Here is an 18,453-nt window from a genome sequence, read left to right as displayed (position 1 = left end):
TACACTCGATTTAGATGAACAAAAAAAAAAGGAAGCTAAAGATTTATATTGATTAGAGGATATAGAGTAGGTAGAACGTCCTCAAAGCATACCGGGAGATATATATTGGTATCAGATCTACAATATATATCTATCCTAGTTATCTACCATATATATCTCTACTCACTTATGGTAAATAAGCTATTATAGCTATAAATCAGCAGCTATCATCGAATATCCAACCAAGAAGCATCATCATCTAGAGCTGGCAAAGCTAGGTGGAGATAATCTCATTGGCTCGATCTGGTCAGAGCAAGTGTCTTGGTTCAACTTGCTGAGGTGGCAGGACATGATGTCCACGTAGATTATTACTTTCTATTTTCAAAATATCACTCAATACAAGAATCAATATATATTCCTCAAGAAACATCAGTAGCTGAGCAACAATTTGAAGTGTAAAGAACATCATATCATCAATTTATTATATCCACGTCAATACAATGCCCAAACTTGTGCCAAAACTTGACAAACTAAGCATAGAAGGAGCAAAACAATGAGACAAAGTCTGGTGTGTAATAGAATTCATTAAGAACTTTGTCAACAAAATTAGCAGTAAATACATAAAAGAAAATCTTGGGTGGCAATTCTACATGGTCTTACAGACAAAGCTTCCTTCTGTGAATGTATATATTCAACAGCCTATCTCCGCCCGCCACGATATCAATTGGGGAGGAGCATGACCAAAGTCACAAAACTATAAACAGAAAAGCTTCAAAAAACAAAAAATGTAAGAGAAAAAGAATGTTAATGGGAAAGGGTAAGGATTAACATTAGACCTCAGGCTTTAAACATGTCGAGTTAATAACAAAGAAAGAGTATCTCAAGCTTCTATATCAAGTATATATGGTAACTGTTGGCAAATTGTGGATGGTTGGCCTTCGTCTAGCACGTGGTTCAGAATAGTGTATCGAGTAATTTCGGGGAAGACAAAGTTGCGACGCCTTTGAACTGTTATCGAGACGACAGTTCGTGAGAAAACACACAGCAAATCCAAGTTAACAAACATATTATGGCTTCTTATGGACTTATTATAGTGTGTACTCATTTACCTTTTCTTGTCGATACTTGACGCGAATCGAGCTAAGAGGACAACCATTGGTGTTCAACTGTAAATCTTGTAAAGCAAGAACAGTTTTTTTCAGATCTGATGCTTTATATGAGGTATAGTATTCCAGTGTTGAATTCTGTCAGAAAGAGAATGAATTTAACAAGTCTGGCAAGGATTTTAGAACTACATGAATGAAAAGAATAAGCAACGGGAAAATGCATACCCATGGGTGACTCGACTGATCCAACGTCCATTTCGAAAGAAATACAGCTGATGCAGCTATAACTGAGGGAAGAAAGTTCAAGAAACCGTAGTCAACCAGTGTTAATTCGGCAAGATAGTTGGCGAGGCACTCGAGTTCAAGACTAGGGGTCTGCATACCAATGAAAGTCGAGAAATATAAGCTTTGCGTATAAGACAATAAGTAAGGAAGCTCCTAAAACTATCAGGTAGTACGGTACGACCACCTAATTGTTACCTTATATGTCGTTTGTGCAGCTCGAACGTATCTCCTGAAAATAAAAAAACATGCACGGATAAGAACACCGAGCCTTTATACACACAGTTATATATGCACTGCATTGCTTGTGCAGCCCATCACAAACAAAAAATACCTGAGGAAAGATTTTGCAGTTGGTGCAGAAAGTTGAAAGCCCATATGCTTCAATACTTGACCTTCCATATTCAATACCTCCTCTTTTGTGTAGGTGCTGTCAGTGATGAAACAAAAGTCTTCAACACGTGGAGCACAAATTTCTTCATACTTCCTGGAGGGCACAAGGACCACTGGTGTTACTTCCTTCATATTCAAATCAATATAGCACAGCTCATATTTGGATGAGCTTTTTCGAGTTCTCATAGTAAATAGTATTTGCAAGATACTTGTTATGAGGACATCAAATTTGTTCACTTAATATCATCAATAGTTGCGTACAGGGGTTTATCACTTGGCATAGACACAATTTAGACTTTTGGATGAAGTACATAGACGACTATGCTCGAGATCTGAGAAACTTACGAGGCGATTAACATGCAAGAGATACCCAACAGTTGAAGCTTTTGTCTCTCGATGTAATTTTGGGAGAGATACCAATCAATGAAAAATACAGTTAGGTAGAGCGTATCTGGTACTAACTTGTATTCCTCCGATACCTAAAACGAAAAATTTGTGAATCAGCCATTTCACAATTGTGCATCTGTTTCGAGATGAATGCTCGTGCAACTTCATTCTTTCGAGGTATAAGTTCGATAAAATTTAAGAAATTTGGAAGAACTATGAGATATCCCACAGCTCCAAGAAATCAAGTATTAGTCTATGATTTCATTAAGTAAATAAGGCTTAATGAAGCAACGCTAACCTCAACGAGCCAATCAACCAATATACCCCGCATGCTTTGGGTAATATCAGTCTGCACTGTTTCCATGAAATTGGGACGCGGTCTTCTGGTTAGCTGTAGAGAGGAAAATTCAATCAGTTAAAGATAATATAATCTTTAACGTTAAATTTTAAAAGTGGAACCAAGTTTAATCAATTTATCATGGAATTGAAAGAGTATATAGCCTAACACCAATACTACATTCCAAGAACATTCAGGTTTCTTAAATATATAGCAAAAGTTTTCAGATCCTAAAGGCGCAAAAGCGATGATTGCATCATCCTAGAACAAGGATTATGAGTTGATTGAAAACATATCAGAAGTCCGAACAAAAAAACGCGTTTGTCATTTCAAACAAACTGCTTAAGTTACATCTAAGGTTGATTATGTGAGTTGAAGAAAGCAATTGGGGAATCTTAATGTTCCATTCCATGTCAGGAAACGTGACACGCTTCAACTGTTCAACACATGCAACTTTAGTACTTCAGGGTATCTTCTTCTTTAGATAAGAAACCGAACTTACATTGAAAAATAAGAACGACTGAACAAGGACATACAAAAAAAATCATATGGCTAACTACAATAAGGGTTCCAGTCCACACGAATAAAACCAAGCAGATAATTACAAAAAGTCGTATGGATAGATGTCCTTCACAAGGATAGTCATTTTGATTGCTTGCATCCATCAGAAGTGCAAATTCTCTTGATCCGATAGAGAAATACATACGACAAAATAGTTGGTGTTCGCGTTCTTATTCGGATCCCAACTTATTAAAGCCCTTCCTAATCAATATAATCACATATATGCTAAACAAATATAGCTTCCTTGTATTGTGAATTCTATAAGTGCAATATCACTTTTCTTCCCTTTATTCACACTGACCATGAGCAAAAATGCCATACGAAAAATAGAAAAAGAAAGTAGATAAGAAGAACAGTAATCAACATCACATACCTCAGCAACGCGTAAATTGTTATGGATATCATTGGCATAGACAGTGCACAGTTGAGTATCTCTGTCATTACAATCAATGTCTGTAATGTTCAGGTTGCTTCTAGTCCCCATAAACGACACTTTCTCTGTTGTTTCCATTTTCAACAAATATGTTGTCAGCAGTTTATATGTTAGAAGGTGACAACACTATCAAAACTTGAAAGTAAGAATTTCGAAGTAATTTATTTATCTTATCATTTAAAGAAAATATCCTTTGAAATCAAATTGTTTTTACTTTCTAGAACATACTGTTCCTTGAACTATTGGTTTCTCGAATAAACATTGTTTCAGATAATAAACATTGCTTCAGATGTTTCCTAGAAGCTCAAACACCAGCATTCTTATTAGTATTCCCAACACAAAACTTTATCTAACATGGCTTCTATAAACAGAAAAAATTAACATGGTTTTTGAAGCGGAAAGCCGACCTTGTTTTATTGAATGGACACCTCAAGCAAACCGAAGTAATTAATTTCCTCCCGTAGTAATAAAAAAAATTGCAATCAAATTACAACTTTATCAGCTTAGAGTGCTCAGTATCTAGTAAAATGCATCTAGGTTATATATAAAAATAAGAATAAGGGGAAATGTCTTTAAAAAGAGATTAACACCATAAAGTAGGCTGAATTCTCTCTTTTCCTGCTCCTTCAGAGGGTTATGAATGAGATAAAGTTTAGAGAATAAAAAGTTGAGAATAAGTACCTTTATTTTGAAAATTTTGGGACTCTGAAGGACTTTGAGACCTCCAATTATCATCCTGAAAATCACTTGTGACCTCTTCCTTTATACCACCGACCCGATGATGTTCCTCATGGTCTTCAGAATTACTTGAATGCTCAACTTTCAATTTAGCTTTTGATTTCACATTTGCTTGTACACCTTGTGTTCTAAGATCAAGAGGCTTGGAGTACGCCACACCAACTGATGAAGCTCCTTTGTTTCTAAGACCAAGAGGAACCTTGGAGTTAGCCACACCAACTGATGAGGCTCCTTTTGACTTATTGATACGGTTTCTGATTGTTGGCTTGCAACAATTGGTCTGTTAAAAGAAAAAAGGTAAGTTCCAGAACCACAAATCTGCATAACTTGGCAAGATATCCGTCTGTAACGTCCTCAAAGCAAGGCACGAGAAAATTTTTAGATACAATAGTAGCCCATAAGACGTGAAAATAAATTCGAAGAAACTTTATTAGTCCCAAGTCATGGAAAGATTACTGTAAGGCTCATAGAGATCCAGAATCAAATATGGAGTAAGAAAACCCGTTCACCTCAATTTTAGCTGCATTATAACATTTTGAGTACGAAGGTTCACAGCCAATATTGCTGACATCCTGAAGCACGGCCCTCCTCTTACATGGCCGAGATGATTTAGCAATAGAAGGGCAGCTATTTTCTTCAGAAGCAGCTCTTTTCAAATTAGCTCGTGCAGCCCGCCTCTCTTGTTGATATGCAGGAACTTTTGGAGGCAGCTGCCCTGACGCACTAAATGCAGCAGCTCGAGCACGTGTAATTCTACCAGGAAATTCTCCAATATTTTCCCGGATGAGATTTTCTTCTTTTCTCATATTTGAAGGTCTCAAAGAAGATTAAATCATCCAAATGCATCAGAGTAAAACCTGCGGTAGATGAACAGCTCTCAACTAGCGATCTTAACACCATCAATTTTCATTTAAACAACAACGTCTTAAAGATTTGATGGGATACAAGAAACATAGTGAAGCTCCATGGTACAAACACCCTTGAATGTTCAAATTTTGGATCAAAAAAACAGTATGGTAGTTGCAAATTTCAAGTGAACTGTTTGATTAAAATAGTGCACGCTTTTCACATATCGCAGATCTATCATATATGCAGTATTAATCCAAAGCCATGATTGAAATTACATTGAGCTTCACCACACAGTTGAAACAAATGCCATTTACAAAGAAATGAGAAAGATAGGCAGAAACAAAAGGAATTCAAAGTAAATGTTGCCGGGTTAACCAATCTAAAAGATCAATAGATCCCATATGAGCTTCTAACATCTTGCACTTCTTGAAATGCCAAAAGGTACTAAATCTACTAAACTACCCCTAGTAGTAACTCCACCATGTTCATCAACAATGGAGTGGCCAATCATAAGTTTAGAACATTGAGCAGCTTAAAGAACTGATTGGCATTAGTTCAAGAGAATGTGATGAACAGACATGGATTTCCAAGTAGTTTACCAGTAAAAAACAATAAAGAAAAGAAGTATCAAGTAACCAAGGTGCTTGGCCACCAAGAAAGCAGAAGAAAAAGGGGGAAATCAAAGGATCTACACAATGTGTTGCACCAAATCCAAGTTTCAGTAGTGTAATTGACATTCTTGCATTACGTCCAAATTACTACAAATGTCCATTTCATTATTGCACAGTCTTTTAAGAAACAATTCAAACCTAAACTCCTCCACTTCTTTCTCCAAAATTTCCACAATCATCAAAAGCCCAAATCGCCCAGCTAAAACCCCCACAAATCCCACCATTCCAACACATAAAATCCATCCCCAAATCTTCAAGAACATCAAACTCCACTCCGCCCTAATCCACAACGACGAAACAATCGCGTAAATCAAAAAAGAAGCGGACAAGAAATAAACCTGAATCTATCTTCCAAGCTCCAAGACCTCCATTGGAGCTCGAGATGAAGATCGAAAAGGTTGAATCAAAACAAGAATATCGGAGAGATAAAGGACAGTGTGGTGTGGGTGAGTAAAGTTGGAATGGGAGCGAGCGGGATGAAATCGAAATTTGAAACATAGAGAAGGGCAAAAAAAAAAAAAAATCTGGAAAAAAAAAAACGAAAAGATTTCAAAAGAACAAAATTAAAAACATAAATAAATAAAAAAAATAAATAAAAAGGAAAAACAGTTATTAATAATATTATTAAATGAATAATCGTGTCTTAATGGCGTTTGCTGTTTTGACCAAAAAAGTGAAAACAACACACTGCGTGGACTCGAAGCTGTCAGCTCTTCAATTTTTATTATCACCTTACGGTAAGCTCGCGCGTGAGTCCAGATTCTCAATTTTTATTCCCCAAATTTACCTTATTACCCCTTTCTTTCCAACGAACAAAAGGCTACTTTTGTAATGTCAACCTGAGCTCCTATCCTCTGTTTTTCGAGAATTTAAATTTTTTTATCAACCTATTTAATTTTGCCACGTAACAGAGTCAGATTTGTTTTGTCTTGTTATTGGATAAGGTTTTTCAAGCTTACGTAGGTCTGGCCACATGCCATGTTTTTATTTTTTTATTTCATTTTTTTTTATGGTTTTGAACATAATCGCCTAATTCCTGTTTTTTTCTTTTTTGTGTTTCTTAATTTTAGTTTAATTCCACTAATTTAGGGAAAAATTATTGGTTAATGGTAAAATTTTATCTTTTTCCAATTTTGAAAAAATTACTGATTATTCTCCGTTATTTAAAATAAAAAAAATTATAAATAGTTTCCAATTTTATATTATTTTTTTCTCAAATAAATACATTTATATCCTCTAGGTATACATTCAATCCGATAACTTGGACCAATCCAACCCGAACTATAAAGGTTGGGTTGGGTTGGATTAGCATTTCGGGTAGAGTTTGATTCATTTTTCTAAACCTGAACTGAATGAATCGGTTAGATTTTGAGTTCGTGAGCAAAACCTTCGAATTGACCCGAGCCAAATAAAAATATATAAAATATATTAAATATTGTTTCATATTAATGGGCTTTTTAATTTATTTTATTTATTATTTTTTTTTTTTTTACTTTTTATTATTTTTAATAGTTTCTATTATTTTGTATTAAACTTATAATTATATAATGATTTGGGTTTATTTATAAATTTTTAATATATTTTATTTAAAATGGTATCTGAATAGTTATAAATGATTGATAAATAAAACTAAAAAAATTTGACAACTCAATTCGGACCCAACCCGAAAATAGAGAGTTTGATTGAGTTGGGTTGTGAAAAGTTTTGAATTGGGTTGGGTTACCGATACAACCACCCGAACTTTTGGGTTAGGTCAAAAAAATCTCCACACCCCTACCCCCACGACTTGCTTCTTATTTTTAAGAATAAAAATTATCCCCCACAAACTAACACTTGTCCTTTCAACATGTTTTGTCCTCACTCTTCTGTTTCCTAAGAAAATTTTAGGAGATTATTCGGCATAAAATTACTTTAAAAAGGCACACGTTGTTAGTAACGTTAGTATAGGCAGTAACTTTCAATTTTTTAAGTTTTTCTTAATCATCTTATCCTAGTAATAACTCGGACGTCACATATTATGCATTAATTTCTTCAATTAATGAAATCGTTTGGGTTCAACGAATTCACGTGTGTGATCACAAGTGCACACCTTTTTTCATTAAATGATGCTTATTTATGGAATGCATTAAATAAATGGTTAACAAAAATACATTATTTTTGATGTATTTATGCAATGTGGCATGATTAATATAGCAAGTATACTACATGACAACCAAATTAAACCAAACCAAATCAAACACATAAACGCACATTAAACCTAGTTAGAGGTTAGATTATCTTAATAATAAATCATAAATATTCCTAGTTAACCGAAATTAATCACCAAATAATCAATAATTATTAATTTGTTAATTAAATTTTGATAAAATTAAATTTTTTTTAATTTTTTAATTTTAAAATCTCTCCATCTACAAAATACAAAATACAAATTTAAAATTTAAAATTTATTAATCATAAAATTCATATTTAAAAAAAAATTAAAATTTTTAGAGATCATATAAATAAAATCTTTAAACTAAAAATGATATCTTTTTTATTTAAATAAATTTAAAAATTAATATTTTCGCTTCTCTACATAATACTTTTTTAGAGGTCATATAAATAAAATCTTTAAACTAAAAATGATATCTTTTTTATTTAAATAAATTTAAAAATTAATATTTCGCATCTCTACGTAATGATATGATATTGTCCACTTTGAGCATAAGCTCTCATGCCTTATTTTGGGCTTCCCAGAAGGCATCAGATCAATGGGGGATAGTATTCCTTGATTATAAACTCATGATCATTCCTTAAATTAATCGACGTGGGACTTTCATCATCCAACACCTTCCCTCGAACAAATTACGTTTTCCCTTAATCGAGGCTCGACTATTTTTTCTTTTGGAGTCTTAGTCATTTTTTACAATGCCTTCGAGGAGGCTCAACTCCTTTTTCTTTTGGAGTCCTTTGTTCGACATTTGAGGATTTATCAATCTATCGACACAATTAAGTTCAGGGCATGACTCTGATACAAAGTTAAGAATCACAACTCTCCATAATTGTATGATATTGTCCACTTTGAGCATAAGCTCTCATGGCTTTGCTTTGGGCTTCCCCTCATACCAATGGATAGTCGTATTCATCTAACACTACTCAAGTAAGAGTGTAATAATTATAAACTTTTTTTTTTTTATATAATTATTTTATTATAATTTATTTTTGCTTTTCTTTAATTAATTTAAAAGAAATGAACCATAAATGCATTTGGATATGGAACCCTCTAATATCCACCGCATACCACCCTCATACAATTTATGGCACTCAGCTTCCCTTCATTTATATTTATCTATATAAAAAAAATAATAATAACCACAAAAAAACAAACAAACTACATCCTCCCTAGGTTCATTGTCATTGCATGAATTCCCTAATCACTATATCACGTGCATCTACGCGAACGACTATATCGTCATACGAGTATTATGCAGCGACTCGAGAACCACATCTGACTTTGAAATGAGCAAAAATCATAACACAAAGAGCAGGCCCGAACCTTCGATGACGATAGTTATATCACCGATCATAAGAACTACATCTAATATTGTAGCAAATTTTTTATGGAAGAAGTCAAGTGAATAAGAACGAGTCGAAATTAGGATATGATATTTAAAAATTTAAATGAAAATAAGAATAAATGAAAGTCGATCATTATATTTAAATAAAATCTTATCCTCGAAGCATATAAAAATATTAATTAAAATCTATTTATTGGTAAGAAAGTGGTCTATTATTATTTGGGATATTTTTAGATCAATATTATGAATTAAATTGTCTATTTTTTTTTTTTGTAATTTTAAAATTTTTAATATTATATTTATTTCATGAAATTTAATATTATATATAAGTCTTTAATACTTACGGGTTGAATTGGGAAAATGTTTTGGATTGATCGAAAATTTCGAGTTAGTTGGGTTGATGACCTGAGTCACCTAAATAGAGTTCACAATTTATCTCAATCCAACGCTCTATTTTCGAGTTGGGTTGAGTTGAATTGTGGGGATTGATTTTTTTATTATTTAAAAAAATTATATTTATCCTACGTTAATAACTAAAATTCAGTAAAATTCAAATATCAAATATTTATAAGTCACAATCATTACTAACATGGGTTACAAACGTTAAATATTTTAAATTTTTAAAAATAGAGAATTGAGTTATAACCCTATTTTCGAATGGATCGAGTTGATTAAATTGAAAAAACATCGACTCGTAAATTGAATTGAATTTTTTATTTTAAAAAAAATTCAACTCAACCCGAAAAAAAAAAATTAAAACAAAAAATGGTTGCATTTTAAAATAAAACAAATATAATAAACAAAAAAATAATATGGCGTAAGGAACCGACGCAGAGTTTCGTTGAATATGATCTTCGTCTTTGAAAAAAAACAAAAAAAAGAGAGAGAAAATTGAATTTTTCTCAGAGAACGAAAGAGAATTGTCATCTCAAATTCTCAATTCATATCCGCACAGCTTTCATCTCTCTCTCTCTCTCTCCTTCCGACCTTCCTTCATTTCTGGCGCGTAAAAGCCGGCCACGAACCAGAACCATGAAGACTCGGAGATGATAATCGATTACGAATCTCTCACAGTGAGCGATTGATAAGAATGGCAACTCAGCTGCTATCTCAGACTTCAATTCTTTCCTCTGTTTTCTGTAGCAATCGTAATGGCGTTGGTTTTTATAAATTCCGCTCTTCCCCTCACGTCCATCATGTCTCTGTTTCTTCTTCTTCTTCTTCTTCTTCATTTGCGATGGGTAAAACCGATCAGTCCATTTCTAGACTCTGTTATTTGGCGACCGATTTGGCGAAATCAGGTATTTTCTTCTCACGACTTAGTTTTGATGGAATACTATTGGTGATTATCAGGTTTTGTCTATTTGGTTCTGTCATATCCTCTGTTTGGCATCTTGGAATGGTTTCTGATTATGGTGAGGAGTAATTGGTTGTCGAATGTTAGGAAGGTTATGAAGTGTTCTTCGATTTCGAATGCTGTGCTACTTTTAGGAAGGTTTTTTTTATGCGTTTGGCTGTGCAATATTCTCTGTGAATATGGAGGGAAATTGTTGCGACATGTTCTTGGGAATTTGGTTTCATGATGCAAGAATGAAACGTTGTTTTTATTTTTCTGCAATATCATTTGGTTCTAGAAATGGATTCTGTTCATTCTTGGTGTTTGGATGTTTTTGGTTTCTAACGTATAGAGTAATCCCTTTTTCCTTTTATCTTCGTACTCATCAAACTTCGTTATACATTCATCATAGAGATATGACAATCTCTCTAGATTAGGCATTCTTTTTAGATCGTTCTATTCATGCTTGGAACGTTGTTCGGTTCCGTTTAAGGGACATTCTTATATGAGACTTATGATAAGTAATTCTATTCATGCTTGGAACGTTGTTCCCTTCCGTTTAAGGGACATTCTTATATGAGACTTATGATAAGTAAAAGCATCATAAATTGTAACCGTCCCAGCCCACCGCTATCGCCGTCAGTCCCACGGTTTTAAAACGCGTATGCTAGGAAGAGGTTTCCGCACCTTTATCGACGTGCAATTTCACATAAATAGTTCGTAATTTGTAGTTAAGTCAGAGAGCTAATTCTTGTATTTTATGAATGAACTTTTCAAGATTTGTAGTGAAGCTTCTATTTGTAGTTTCAGAAAGCTGAAGTTCTATTGTTTGATGGCCAATGCTGTTCTACCATATCTTGTATAGTATGCTGCGTTCTTAATCATTGATCTCTTCCTTTTACTCTAGGCAATGGATGTTCATGGATTCAAGATAACTCCTCGGGTCGCAGTGTTGCTGCCTCCGACAAGTGTTATCAAGGCACCGTTTGTTATGCACTACCCATGAAACCAGCACAAGTTTCCACTGTGGAGGATCTTTTTGAATTCATATGCTCAGGTCCCTTGATAGAAAAGTTGGGTATGAGCCCTCAAAATGTAGCTGATGCCATAGATAAATGGCTGGCTTATGGTTCTTATCTTTGTCGATTGTTCAAGGTTAATGAAATGGAGCTCACAATTCCCCAGAAAGCAAGATTTTACCATTACTATATACCTGTGTTTTTTTGGTGTGAGGATCAAATATCTCAACACCATTCCTTATTTAAAGAAGAAGAAGAAATACCTCCCTTAGTGGTAAGCTTTAATCTCATTGCAAACCTGCTTATAATTATTATTTGATGTTCTTCCGCTTTGAGGAATTAAGATTCGCACGAGGCTAAGCTTTCATGGACGTTCTTTACTCGTGGCCTATTAATTACGCTGGCTATTACTATCAGAGCTAAATTTTCTTTATTCCTCTGACTACTTGTCTTCAAACCACTTATTGGTGCTTGTGTAGATAGGATTTAGCGCTCCGCAAGGTTGTGGCAAGACGACACTCGTGTATGCTCTCAATTATCTTTTCGAAGTAACAGGCAGGTAGGCTGCGATGCTAGTAAATTTACCATAAAGAGAGCTGAGTATCTGCTGAAGCAGTGACTGAATTTCTGACTGAAGTTCTATCTCAGGAAGTCTGCTATGTTATCCATTGATGACTTCTATCTCACAGCTGAAGGGCAGGTTGGTTTGCCATCTATGATGTTGTTAGCATTTCCTTTCCGTTTGCAGAACTATTAATAAGTTAAGTGTCACATGGTAGACCCAACTGAGGGAAAGCAATGCGGGAAATGCACTTCTGGAGGTAACTTTTTTCGGTCTCATCCTCTTATATTCCTTCCGTTAGTTATAACTTCGTCAATTTTTAGTTTCGTGGAAATGCTGGAAGTCACGATCTCGAACTGTCGGTTGAAACACTCACAGCTCTATACAAGATGACCAAGGAAGGTCAGCATCTCCTTCACTTCTTTTGCTTCTGTTTCCCTTATTTTGATTGTTTACTAATTTATTTCTCTTTTAATGAAGGTTTAAAGATGAAGATTCCCAGATATGATAAAGTAAGTGCAAATAGCCATCCTCTTGGTTTGCTTCTATATAATTCCGGCCACTTGTGATTCTCAGCCCCCCATGTCCTCTGTTTAAACCAGTCTGCATTCAGTGGAAGAGGTGACAGGGCTGATCCTTCTACTTGGCCAGAGGTTGAAGGACCACTAACAGTAAGATATTTAATTTAACAAAGAAGGAACTTAAACTTTATTGCACCTAGCTACATAAACTTTGATTTGGTTACCTTTAGGTTGTCTTGTTTGAGGGCTGGATGCTTGGCTTCAAACCGCTCTCGACAGAAGCTGTCACAGCAGTCGATCCACAGGTTATACCCTTTTCAACTTTCCAGAACTTAATTTTCAAGCTTGCCCTCATTTGTCAATGTGAGATCCCACGTCATTTGAGGAGAGCGAAACATTGTTTATAAGAATGTGGAAACCTCTCCCTACCAGACGCGTTTTAAAACTTTGAGGGAAAGCCCGAAAGGGAAACCCAAAAGATGACAATATCTGCTAGCGGTAGGCTTGAGCCGTTACAAATGGTATTAGAGCCAGACACCGGGCGATGTGCCAATGAGGACGCTGGCCCCCAAGGGGGTGGATTGTGAGATCCCACGTCGGTTGGAGAGGGGAACAAGACATTGCTTATAAGGGTGTGGAAACGTCTCCCTACCAATCGTATTTTAAAACCTTGAGGGAAAGCCCAAAGAGGACAATATCTACTATGGCTTGGGCTATTATAGTCAATCTATCATTAACATCTTTTTCTATTTCAACTGGTCTATTTTATACTATACCATTGTATCTCTTCAAACTCAAAAAGTAACAAAGGAAAACAAAACATGAGAAAATCTCTCAAATGAACATTCAAATTTGACAGCTTGAGACAGTGAACAACAACATGAAAGCGTACTACAACGCTTGGGACAAGTACATAAAGGCGTGGATCGTGATCAAGATAAACGACCCCAGTTGTGTTTACAATTGGCGGCTGCAGGTAAGCTTTGTTAACACATTATTACCATACAACCAACTGGGTTTCAGCAACCTTAAGAACTGCATATTGTTATGAATTTGCAGGCAGAGATTGCAATGAGAGAGGCAGGAAAACCGGGGATGAGCGACGAAGAGGTACTCCGAAACGAAACATCAAAGTTGCAATAGTAAGATGGTAATGAAGTAGTTGATTGTATGGATGAGTAAGTTGTGATGGTGGTTGTTTTCAGGTGAGAGATTTTGTTTCACGTTATCTGCCGGCGTACAAGGCTTATCTTCCCACGTTATACTCGGAAGGGCCAAGTGGGTCAGATCCAAAGAGGCTGCTTGTGGTTGAAATCGATGAAGAAAGGAATCCAATTCTTGGTTATTAGGTGGGTTTCTCAGCTTTCACATGCTCTTTTGACTGCCTTTTTACACCCCTATGTGGATACCACTTACCTACTACTTCCACACAGGTACGAGCTCTTACTTTTGGATTTGTTCCATAAATTGCAAATTTAGTCTTTAAAAAAAAATTCAAACTTTTATTATACACAAAATTGAAAATTCGAACTTTTATTAGGGACGTAGTTAAATGTTTAAAAATTACTTTTATTAGACACAAAATTGAAAATTCGAACTTTTCAATTCGAACTTTTATTAGGGACTTCAAGTCTACAAGTTGAGGTCAATATGGGCTTATCAATCCCATAGACAAAAAGTTTGGGCTTAGGCCCAATGTGGTGGATTTGTTTGGATAATTGGCTAATATTAGTTTTATATGAACTAAGAAAAAAATTAGAAAATAATAATTAAAATCACATCACTTTTAAATAACAAATATTTACAAGTCACAGCTTATCACTAACGTCGGTAATAAATGTCAAATTTTTTTAATCGGGGTAATCTTAAAAGTATGATAGAGTTAAGTTGGATTGTAAACTATTTTTGGATTGGTCAGGTTGACCAAACCAAAAAATGTCAACATGTAAATTGACCTGAATTTTTGGGTTAAAAAAATGTCAACATGTAAATTGACCTGAATTTTTGGGTTAAAAAAATGTCAACATGTAAATTGACCTGAATTTTTGAGTTTTTTAAAAATTTAACCCAGCTCAAACCGAAAAAAATTTAACCCAACCCATCGCTTATGGTTTGAGTTGGGTAGTTTGGGTTGGTCAAATTGAGTCATATGAGCACTTCCTAATTGAAAAAGGAAAATGAGTATCGAAATAAAATTAAGTAAAATAAGTTATATATTACTATAAAATGTCCCTCCTAAAATAGCATCGCACACTTACAATTAATAAAGAGGTCCTATAATAATTATAGGAATTACTTTTATGTCTATTTTTAAACAAAATAAAGTCATAACAATTAACCAAAAGATTAAAAATATAAAAATTAACGAAAATATGCCTTCATTTTTAGAGGACATCTTCATCTTCTTTCCATTTTCTTCTGCTCAATGCTCATAGATCTTTAAATTGCAGGCCGAACCCTTTGGCCTCGGATCTCTTCATTATCCTCAGCCTCTTGCACGATTCGATAAACATCCTGAAAAATTAATAATATTATTATTATTATTTAATTACGGAATAATTCTTCTCAAATATAAAATTGGATTATTATGATTTTAAATAAATGGGATGTGTCGGGCAGGGGGCAAGGAGAAATGCAGTGAGGGACAACTTTGTAATCTGGCTGACATTATTATTAAGGTTTGGTTCGTGTCGGTATCATGTTGTGCGCGTTAATGAATGGAATGGGAGACCTGAAAAGACCATTTTGCCCATCCCCTACCTCTCTTCATAAATGAAGTGTATCAATCAAATCAAATTGACTTTGACGGAAGATTTCAATTTAAAACACCGTTATCAACGGTAATTTAACATATATATATATAGATATTCTACCGGAGCGGGGATGGAGAAGCTTTCCCGTTCTTTTCCCCATCCTTTATTCAATCTCTACGTCCACAAAATTCTTCATTTATTTTTTTATATATTAATTTTAAAAAAATATATTTATTTTAAAGAGTATTTAATGGATAATATCTTCGATTATAACATAATATTCAACCCTAAAAAAATATTTATTTATTTTAAGTAAAGAAATACCTATTAATAATAATAATAATAATAATAAAAAAAAAGATGACAACTCTAAAATTTGAGTAGGATTGAGGTGGGATAGGAAATATAATCCTTATTTATGGGTTAAATGGACATTTTTAATTTACGACCTAGAAAATGAGAGTGGTTTAGACACAGTCGTCATCGATGGTAAGTTATTAATTTAAAATTTTACCCTACATGATTTATTAAACTAGAAAAAATAAAAATTTAGTTTAGTAAAAAGAAAAATTAAATTTAGAGATTAAAAAGATAAAAAGTAAACTTACTCCCATGGGACGTCTCCAACGAGCATCCAGTCTCCATCTTTGTCCTCGTAAATGGGAACGTAATCAGAACTTTCTCCATGCTTTGATGTCTTCCCTGTCATTTTACAAATATGCCCTTACTGTTATTTATATATAACTAGGATGAAAAAACTTTTAATTACCATGCAATATTAACTTATTAAGTTACTCTACAAATAGTCATTAACTTATTAAGTTACTCTACAAATAGTAAAAAAACGTGTACAAAAGAGGAAGAAAATAGAGCGTTAAATTAATTTACCGGTTCCAAAGCAAGCAAAGAGCTTCTCAAGAGCAACAGCAAGATCCGAGTAACCTTCATGAGAACCCAAGTCAAGTTTACGTAGAAATGGAGCTCCATCCATGCTAATCTTCACGTACATTTTTGAATTCTCATTCTTAAGCAACGACTCTTTCTCTCCAAAGCTATTCTTTTTTCGATAAGAACACACAGGTGGCCACCCCACAACCTGTCCCTTACTCGTCGTGTTATTCTTTCGGCTGACATCGGCCCTAGTTGGCTCATCTTCATCGATGATATCTGCGTAGGCTCGTTTCTTCTCGTTTTTTTCGTTGTTGCCAGGGAGACCTAGGCGAAGCTCGGTGATCTCGAGACCGAGGGATTCGTTTGCCATTTGATGGAAGAATGGGTGTTTTTTTTTTTGTGTTTAGAATGGGAAAATGAAAAGGGAAAAGGGATATATAGAAGAGGGAAGTGGGGAACAATGACAGGTCAACTAAGGAGACGAGGAACAAAGGTGGGGTCTTGATGCTCCCTAAGACACCGTTAAGGACCGGCATAATAAGTTGGATGCAGGATTTATGTTTAGGGTTTTTATTTTTTATTATATAAAATATTCTTAAGAAATTTTGTAACGCGTCTTTATTTAGTCTCGGGTCAATTTTCAAAATTACAAATTTAATCTACAAATTATTTATTTTATTAAAATTTATGAATCCGCTAAATATAAAATAAAAAAAATTTAGGGAGCGATAAAATTCAGAGGTAAAAACAAGCATTTTTTATGGCAGCGGACTTGGGATTGTGCGATACTCACCTTCCAGCAACAAGTGAATTAAGCCAATTCGTTCTTGCGTCGCCTACGGCTAAACGACGTATGCTCGAGCCTCTGGCCCCGGTTCAAGAAGAAAGTTTTAGAAAACGGGGACAGAGAGATTTCGAAAGAGAGTTTTGAAGGCAAGATTTGAGAGATTGAAATTGATGTTATATGTGATACAAGCAAAAAGGCAACAACAACCAACTTACAACGTATAACTGTGGGGAAGACTTATTAGAAAATTTTAAAAATTTCAAATAATTCAAAATTTTAATTAAATATGTTTCCAAGGTTATAAACTTAAAATTTAACCAAAATTATATAAGAAATAAAAATTAAAAAATTTAATTTCTCTAAAAAATTCTTTTGTCAATTTTTTTTTTATCATGGTTTTCACTTTTAAAATAATTTTAATTAATAATTTTTATGATATTAAAAATAATTAAACGAAACAACCAAAATTAGATTTAATTTAATTTTATTCCAATAATAATAATTATTATTATTATTATTGATATAAAGTAATTGAAGAACATTTCATGAGTACATACCAATAGACAATGATCACATGGAGCTATACTTTTGGAAATAAGTATGAAGCATGTGCATCCATCCCACATCTTTAATTTCATATATAAATAAATAAGAAAATAAAATAATTATAATATAAATCATAATCATCATTATATCTTTTAATCTATACTATACACTTAGATTAATTATTGTAACAAAATCAATGATATACACAATATTCGACACATTTTTTGTAGAAAAATAACTAAACTTAATTTAATTATGTCGATAACCTTGTTGAGACCTAACGGTTTGACCCGATAATCGACTTTGTAATGAAGCAGATAGGAGAGGAAGTCTATAGAGTCAAGTGATCAGCTCAAAACCCGCTCCATATTCTACATGAATTAGTTGATTTCAATTAGACCAGTGACTTTGGGAGTAACGTGCCCACGAGAGTACGAGCTAAAACTTACCGACAAATAAATGTTTAGTTTTTATTCGTTGGATTCCGCGTTATTGTGGACAATTTGGATTCATGATGGAAAGAAAATCAAATTGATGATGAAGAAGAATTGGGTGTGCCAAAATATTGATGACACTAATTATGTCTCCAATCAAATCATATAATAAAAGTTAAGGTTTATATAATAAATATTTGTATTGATTTATATATTAATTATTCCTAATTTTAATTTTTTTTTAATAATAATGTCAGTAAATCTCACTTCACATCTTGGAACGCACTGTTCTTATAGAGAGAGACGCTTTC

General features: G+C 33.9%; 3 protein-coding genes across 5 annotated transcripts; 1 reads left to right on the top strand and 2 right to left on the bottom strand.

The window, feature by feature from the left end:
• Window positions 1-412: 412 nt before the first annotated feature.
• On the bottom strand, window positions 413-6,270 carry CYCA2;4 (Cyclin A2;4). 2 transcript variants are annotated; one of them, XR_002816804.2, is made up of 12 exons: window positions 6,075-6,270; window positions 4,726-5,073; window positions 4,160-4,496; window positions 3,419-3,543; window positions 2,446-2,538; window positions 2,106-2,239; window positions 1,702-1,854; window positions 1,566-1,599; window positions 1,311-1,460; window positions 1,089-1,223; window positions 816-987; window positions 413-733 (listed from the first exon to the last, which is right to left on the bottom strand). XR_002816804.2 is itself a non-coding variant. In XM_023691707.2 (11 exons), the coding sequence occupies exons 2-11, from the start codon at window positions 5,020-5,022 to the stop codon at window positions 934-936; spliced, it is 1,512 nt and encodes a 503-aa protein (XP_023547475.2). In that variant the 5' UTR covers window positions 5,023-5,073; window positions 6,075-6,270; the 3' UTR covers window positions 413-933. The 2 variants fall into 2 exon arrangements, 1 of the variants encoding a protein (XP_023547475.2); XM_023691707.2 differs by having other exon boundaries at window positions 413-987.
• A 3,885-nt stretch (window positions 6,271-10,155) lies between these two features.
• LOC111807617 (P-loop containing nucleoside triphosphate hydrolases superfamily protein) lies at window positions 10,156-14,239 on the top strand. Of its 2 annotated transcripts, none has more exons than XM_087129282.1 (12): window positions 10,156-10,594; window positions 11,537-11,922; window positions 12,128-12,207; window positions 12,297-12,348; window positions 12,428-12,469; window positions 12,534-12,612; window positions 12,685-12,722; window positions 12,813-12,881; window positions 12,962-13,036; window positions 13,591-13,707; window positions 13,791-13,841; window positions 13,937-14,239. In XM_087129282.1, the coding sequence occupies exons 1-12, from the start codon at window positions 10,384-10,386 to the stop codon at window positions 14,078-14,080; spliced, it is 1,344 nt and encodes a 447-aa protein (XP_086985408.1). In that variant the 5' UTR covers window positions 10,156-10,383; the 3' UTR covers window positions 14,081-14,239. The 2 variants fall into 2 exon arrangements, with proteins under 2 accessions (XP_086985408.1, XP_023549187.2); XM_023693419.2 differs by having other exon boundaries at window positions 10,157-10,594; window positions 12,691-12,722.
• Window positions 14,240-14,934: 695 nt separating this feature from the next.
• On the bottom strand, window positions 14,935-16,792 carry IAA15 (indole-3-acetic acid inducible 15). The gene is made up of 3 exons (XM_023693420.2): window positions 16,373-16,792; window positions 16,093-16,186; window positions 14,935-15,245 (listed from the first exon to the last, which is right to left on the bottom strand). Exons 1-3 carry the CDS (start codon window positions 16,743-16,745, stop codon window positions 15,161-15,163), a joined length of 552 nt encoding a protein of 183 aa, XP_023549188.2. The 5' UTR covers window positions 16,746-16,792; the 3' UTR covers window positions 14,935-15,160.
• Window positions 16,793-18,453: the final 1,661 nt, after the last annotated feature.

This window comes from Cucurbita pepo, chromosome 12 (genome assembly GCF_057944985.1).
Source record: "Cucurbita pepo subsp. pepo isolate OVF chromosome 12, ASM5794498v1, whole genome shotgun sequence".
Taxonomy (NCBI): domain Eukaryota; kingdom Viridiplantae; phylum Streptophyta; class Magnoliopsida; order Cucurbitales; family Cucurbitaceae; genus Cucurbita; species Cucurbita pepo.
This window is presented reverse-complemented; position numbering and strand designations above follow the sequence as displayed.

Excerpts from the sequence above, each read along its gene's own strand:
- IAA15 (XM_023693420.2), bottom strand. The coding sequence starts at position 16,745 with ATGGCAAACGAATCCCTCGGTCTCGAGATCACCGAGCTTCGCCTAGGT. Across the intron at positions 16,187-16,372 it reads CTTTGCTTGCTTTGGAACCG|GGAAGACATCAAAGCATGGA; the intron begins GTAAATTAATTT and ends GTAAAATGACAG. Across the intron at positions 15,246-16,092 it reads GTTGGAGACGTCCCATGGGA|GATGTTTATCGAATCGTGCA; the intron begins GTAAGTTTACTT and ends TTAATTTTTCAG.
- LOC111807617 (XM_087129282.1), top strand. The coding sequence starts at position 10,384 with ATGGCAACTCAGCTGCTATCTCAGACTTCAATTCTTTCCTCTGTTTTC. Across the intron at positions 12,208-12,296 it reads CTTTTCGAAGTAACAGGCAG|GAAGTCTGCTATGTTATCCA; the intron begins GTAGGCTGCGAT and ends GTTCTATCTCAG. Across the intron at positions 12,470-12,533 it reads CGGGAAATGCACTTCTGGAG|TTTCGTGGAAATGCTGGAAG; the intron begins GTAACTTTTTTC and ends GTCAATTTTTAG.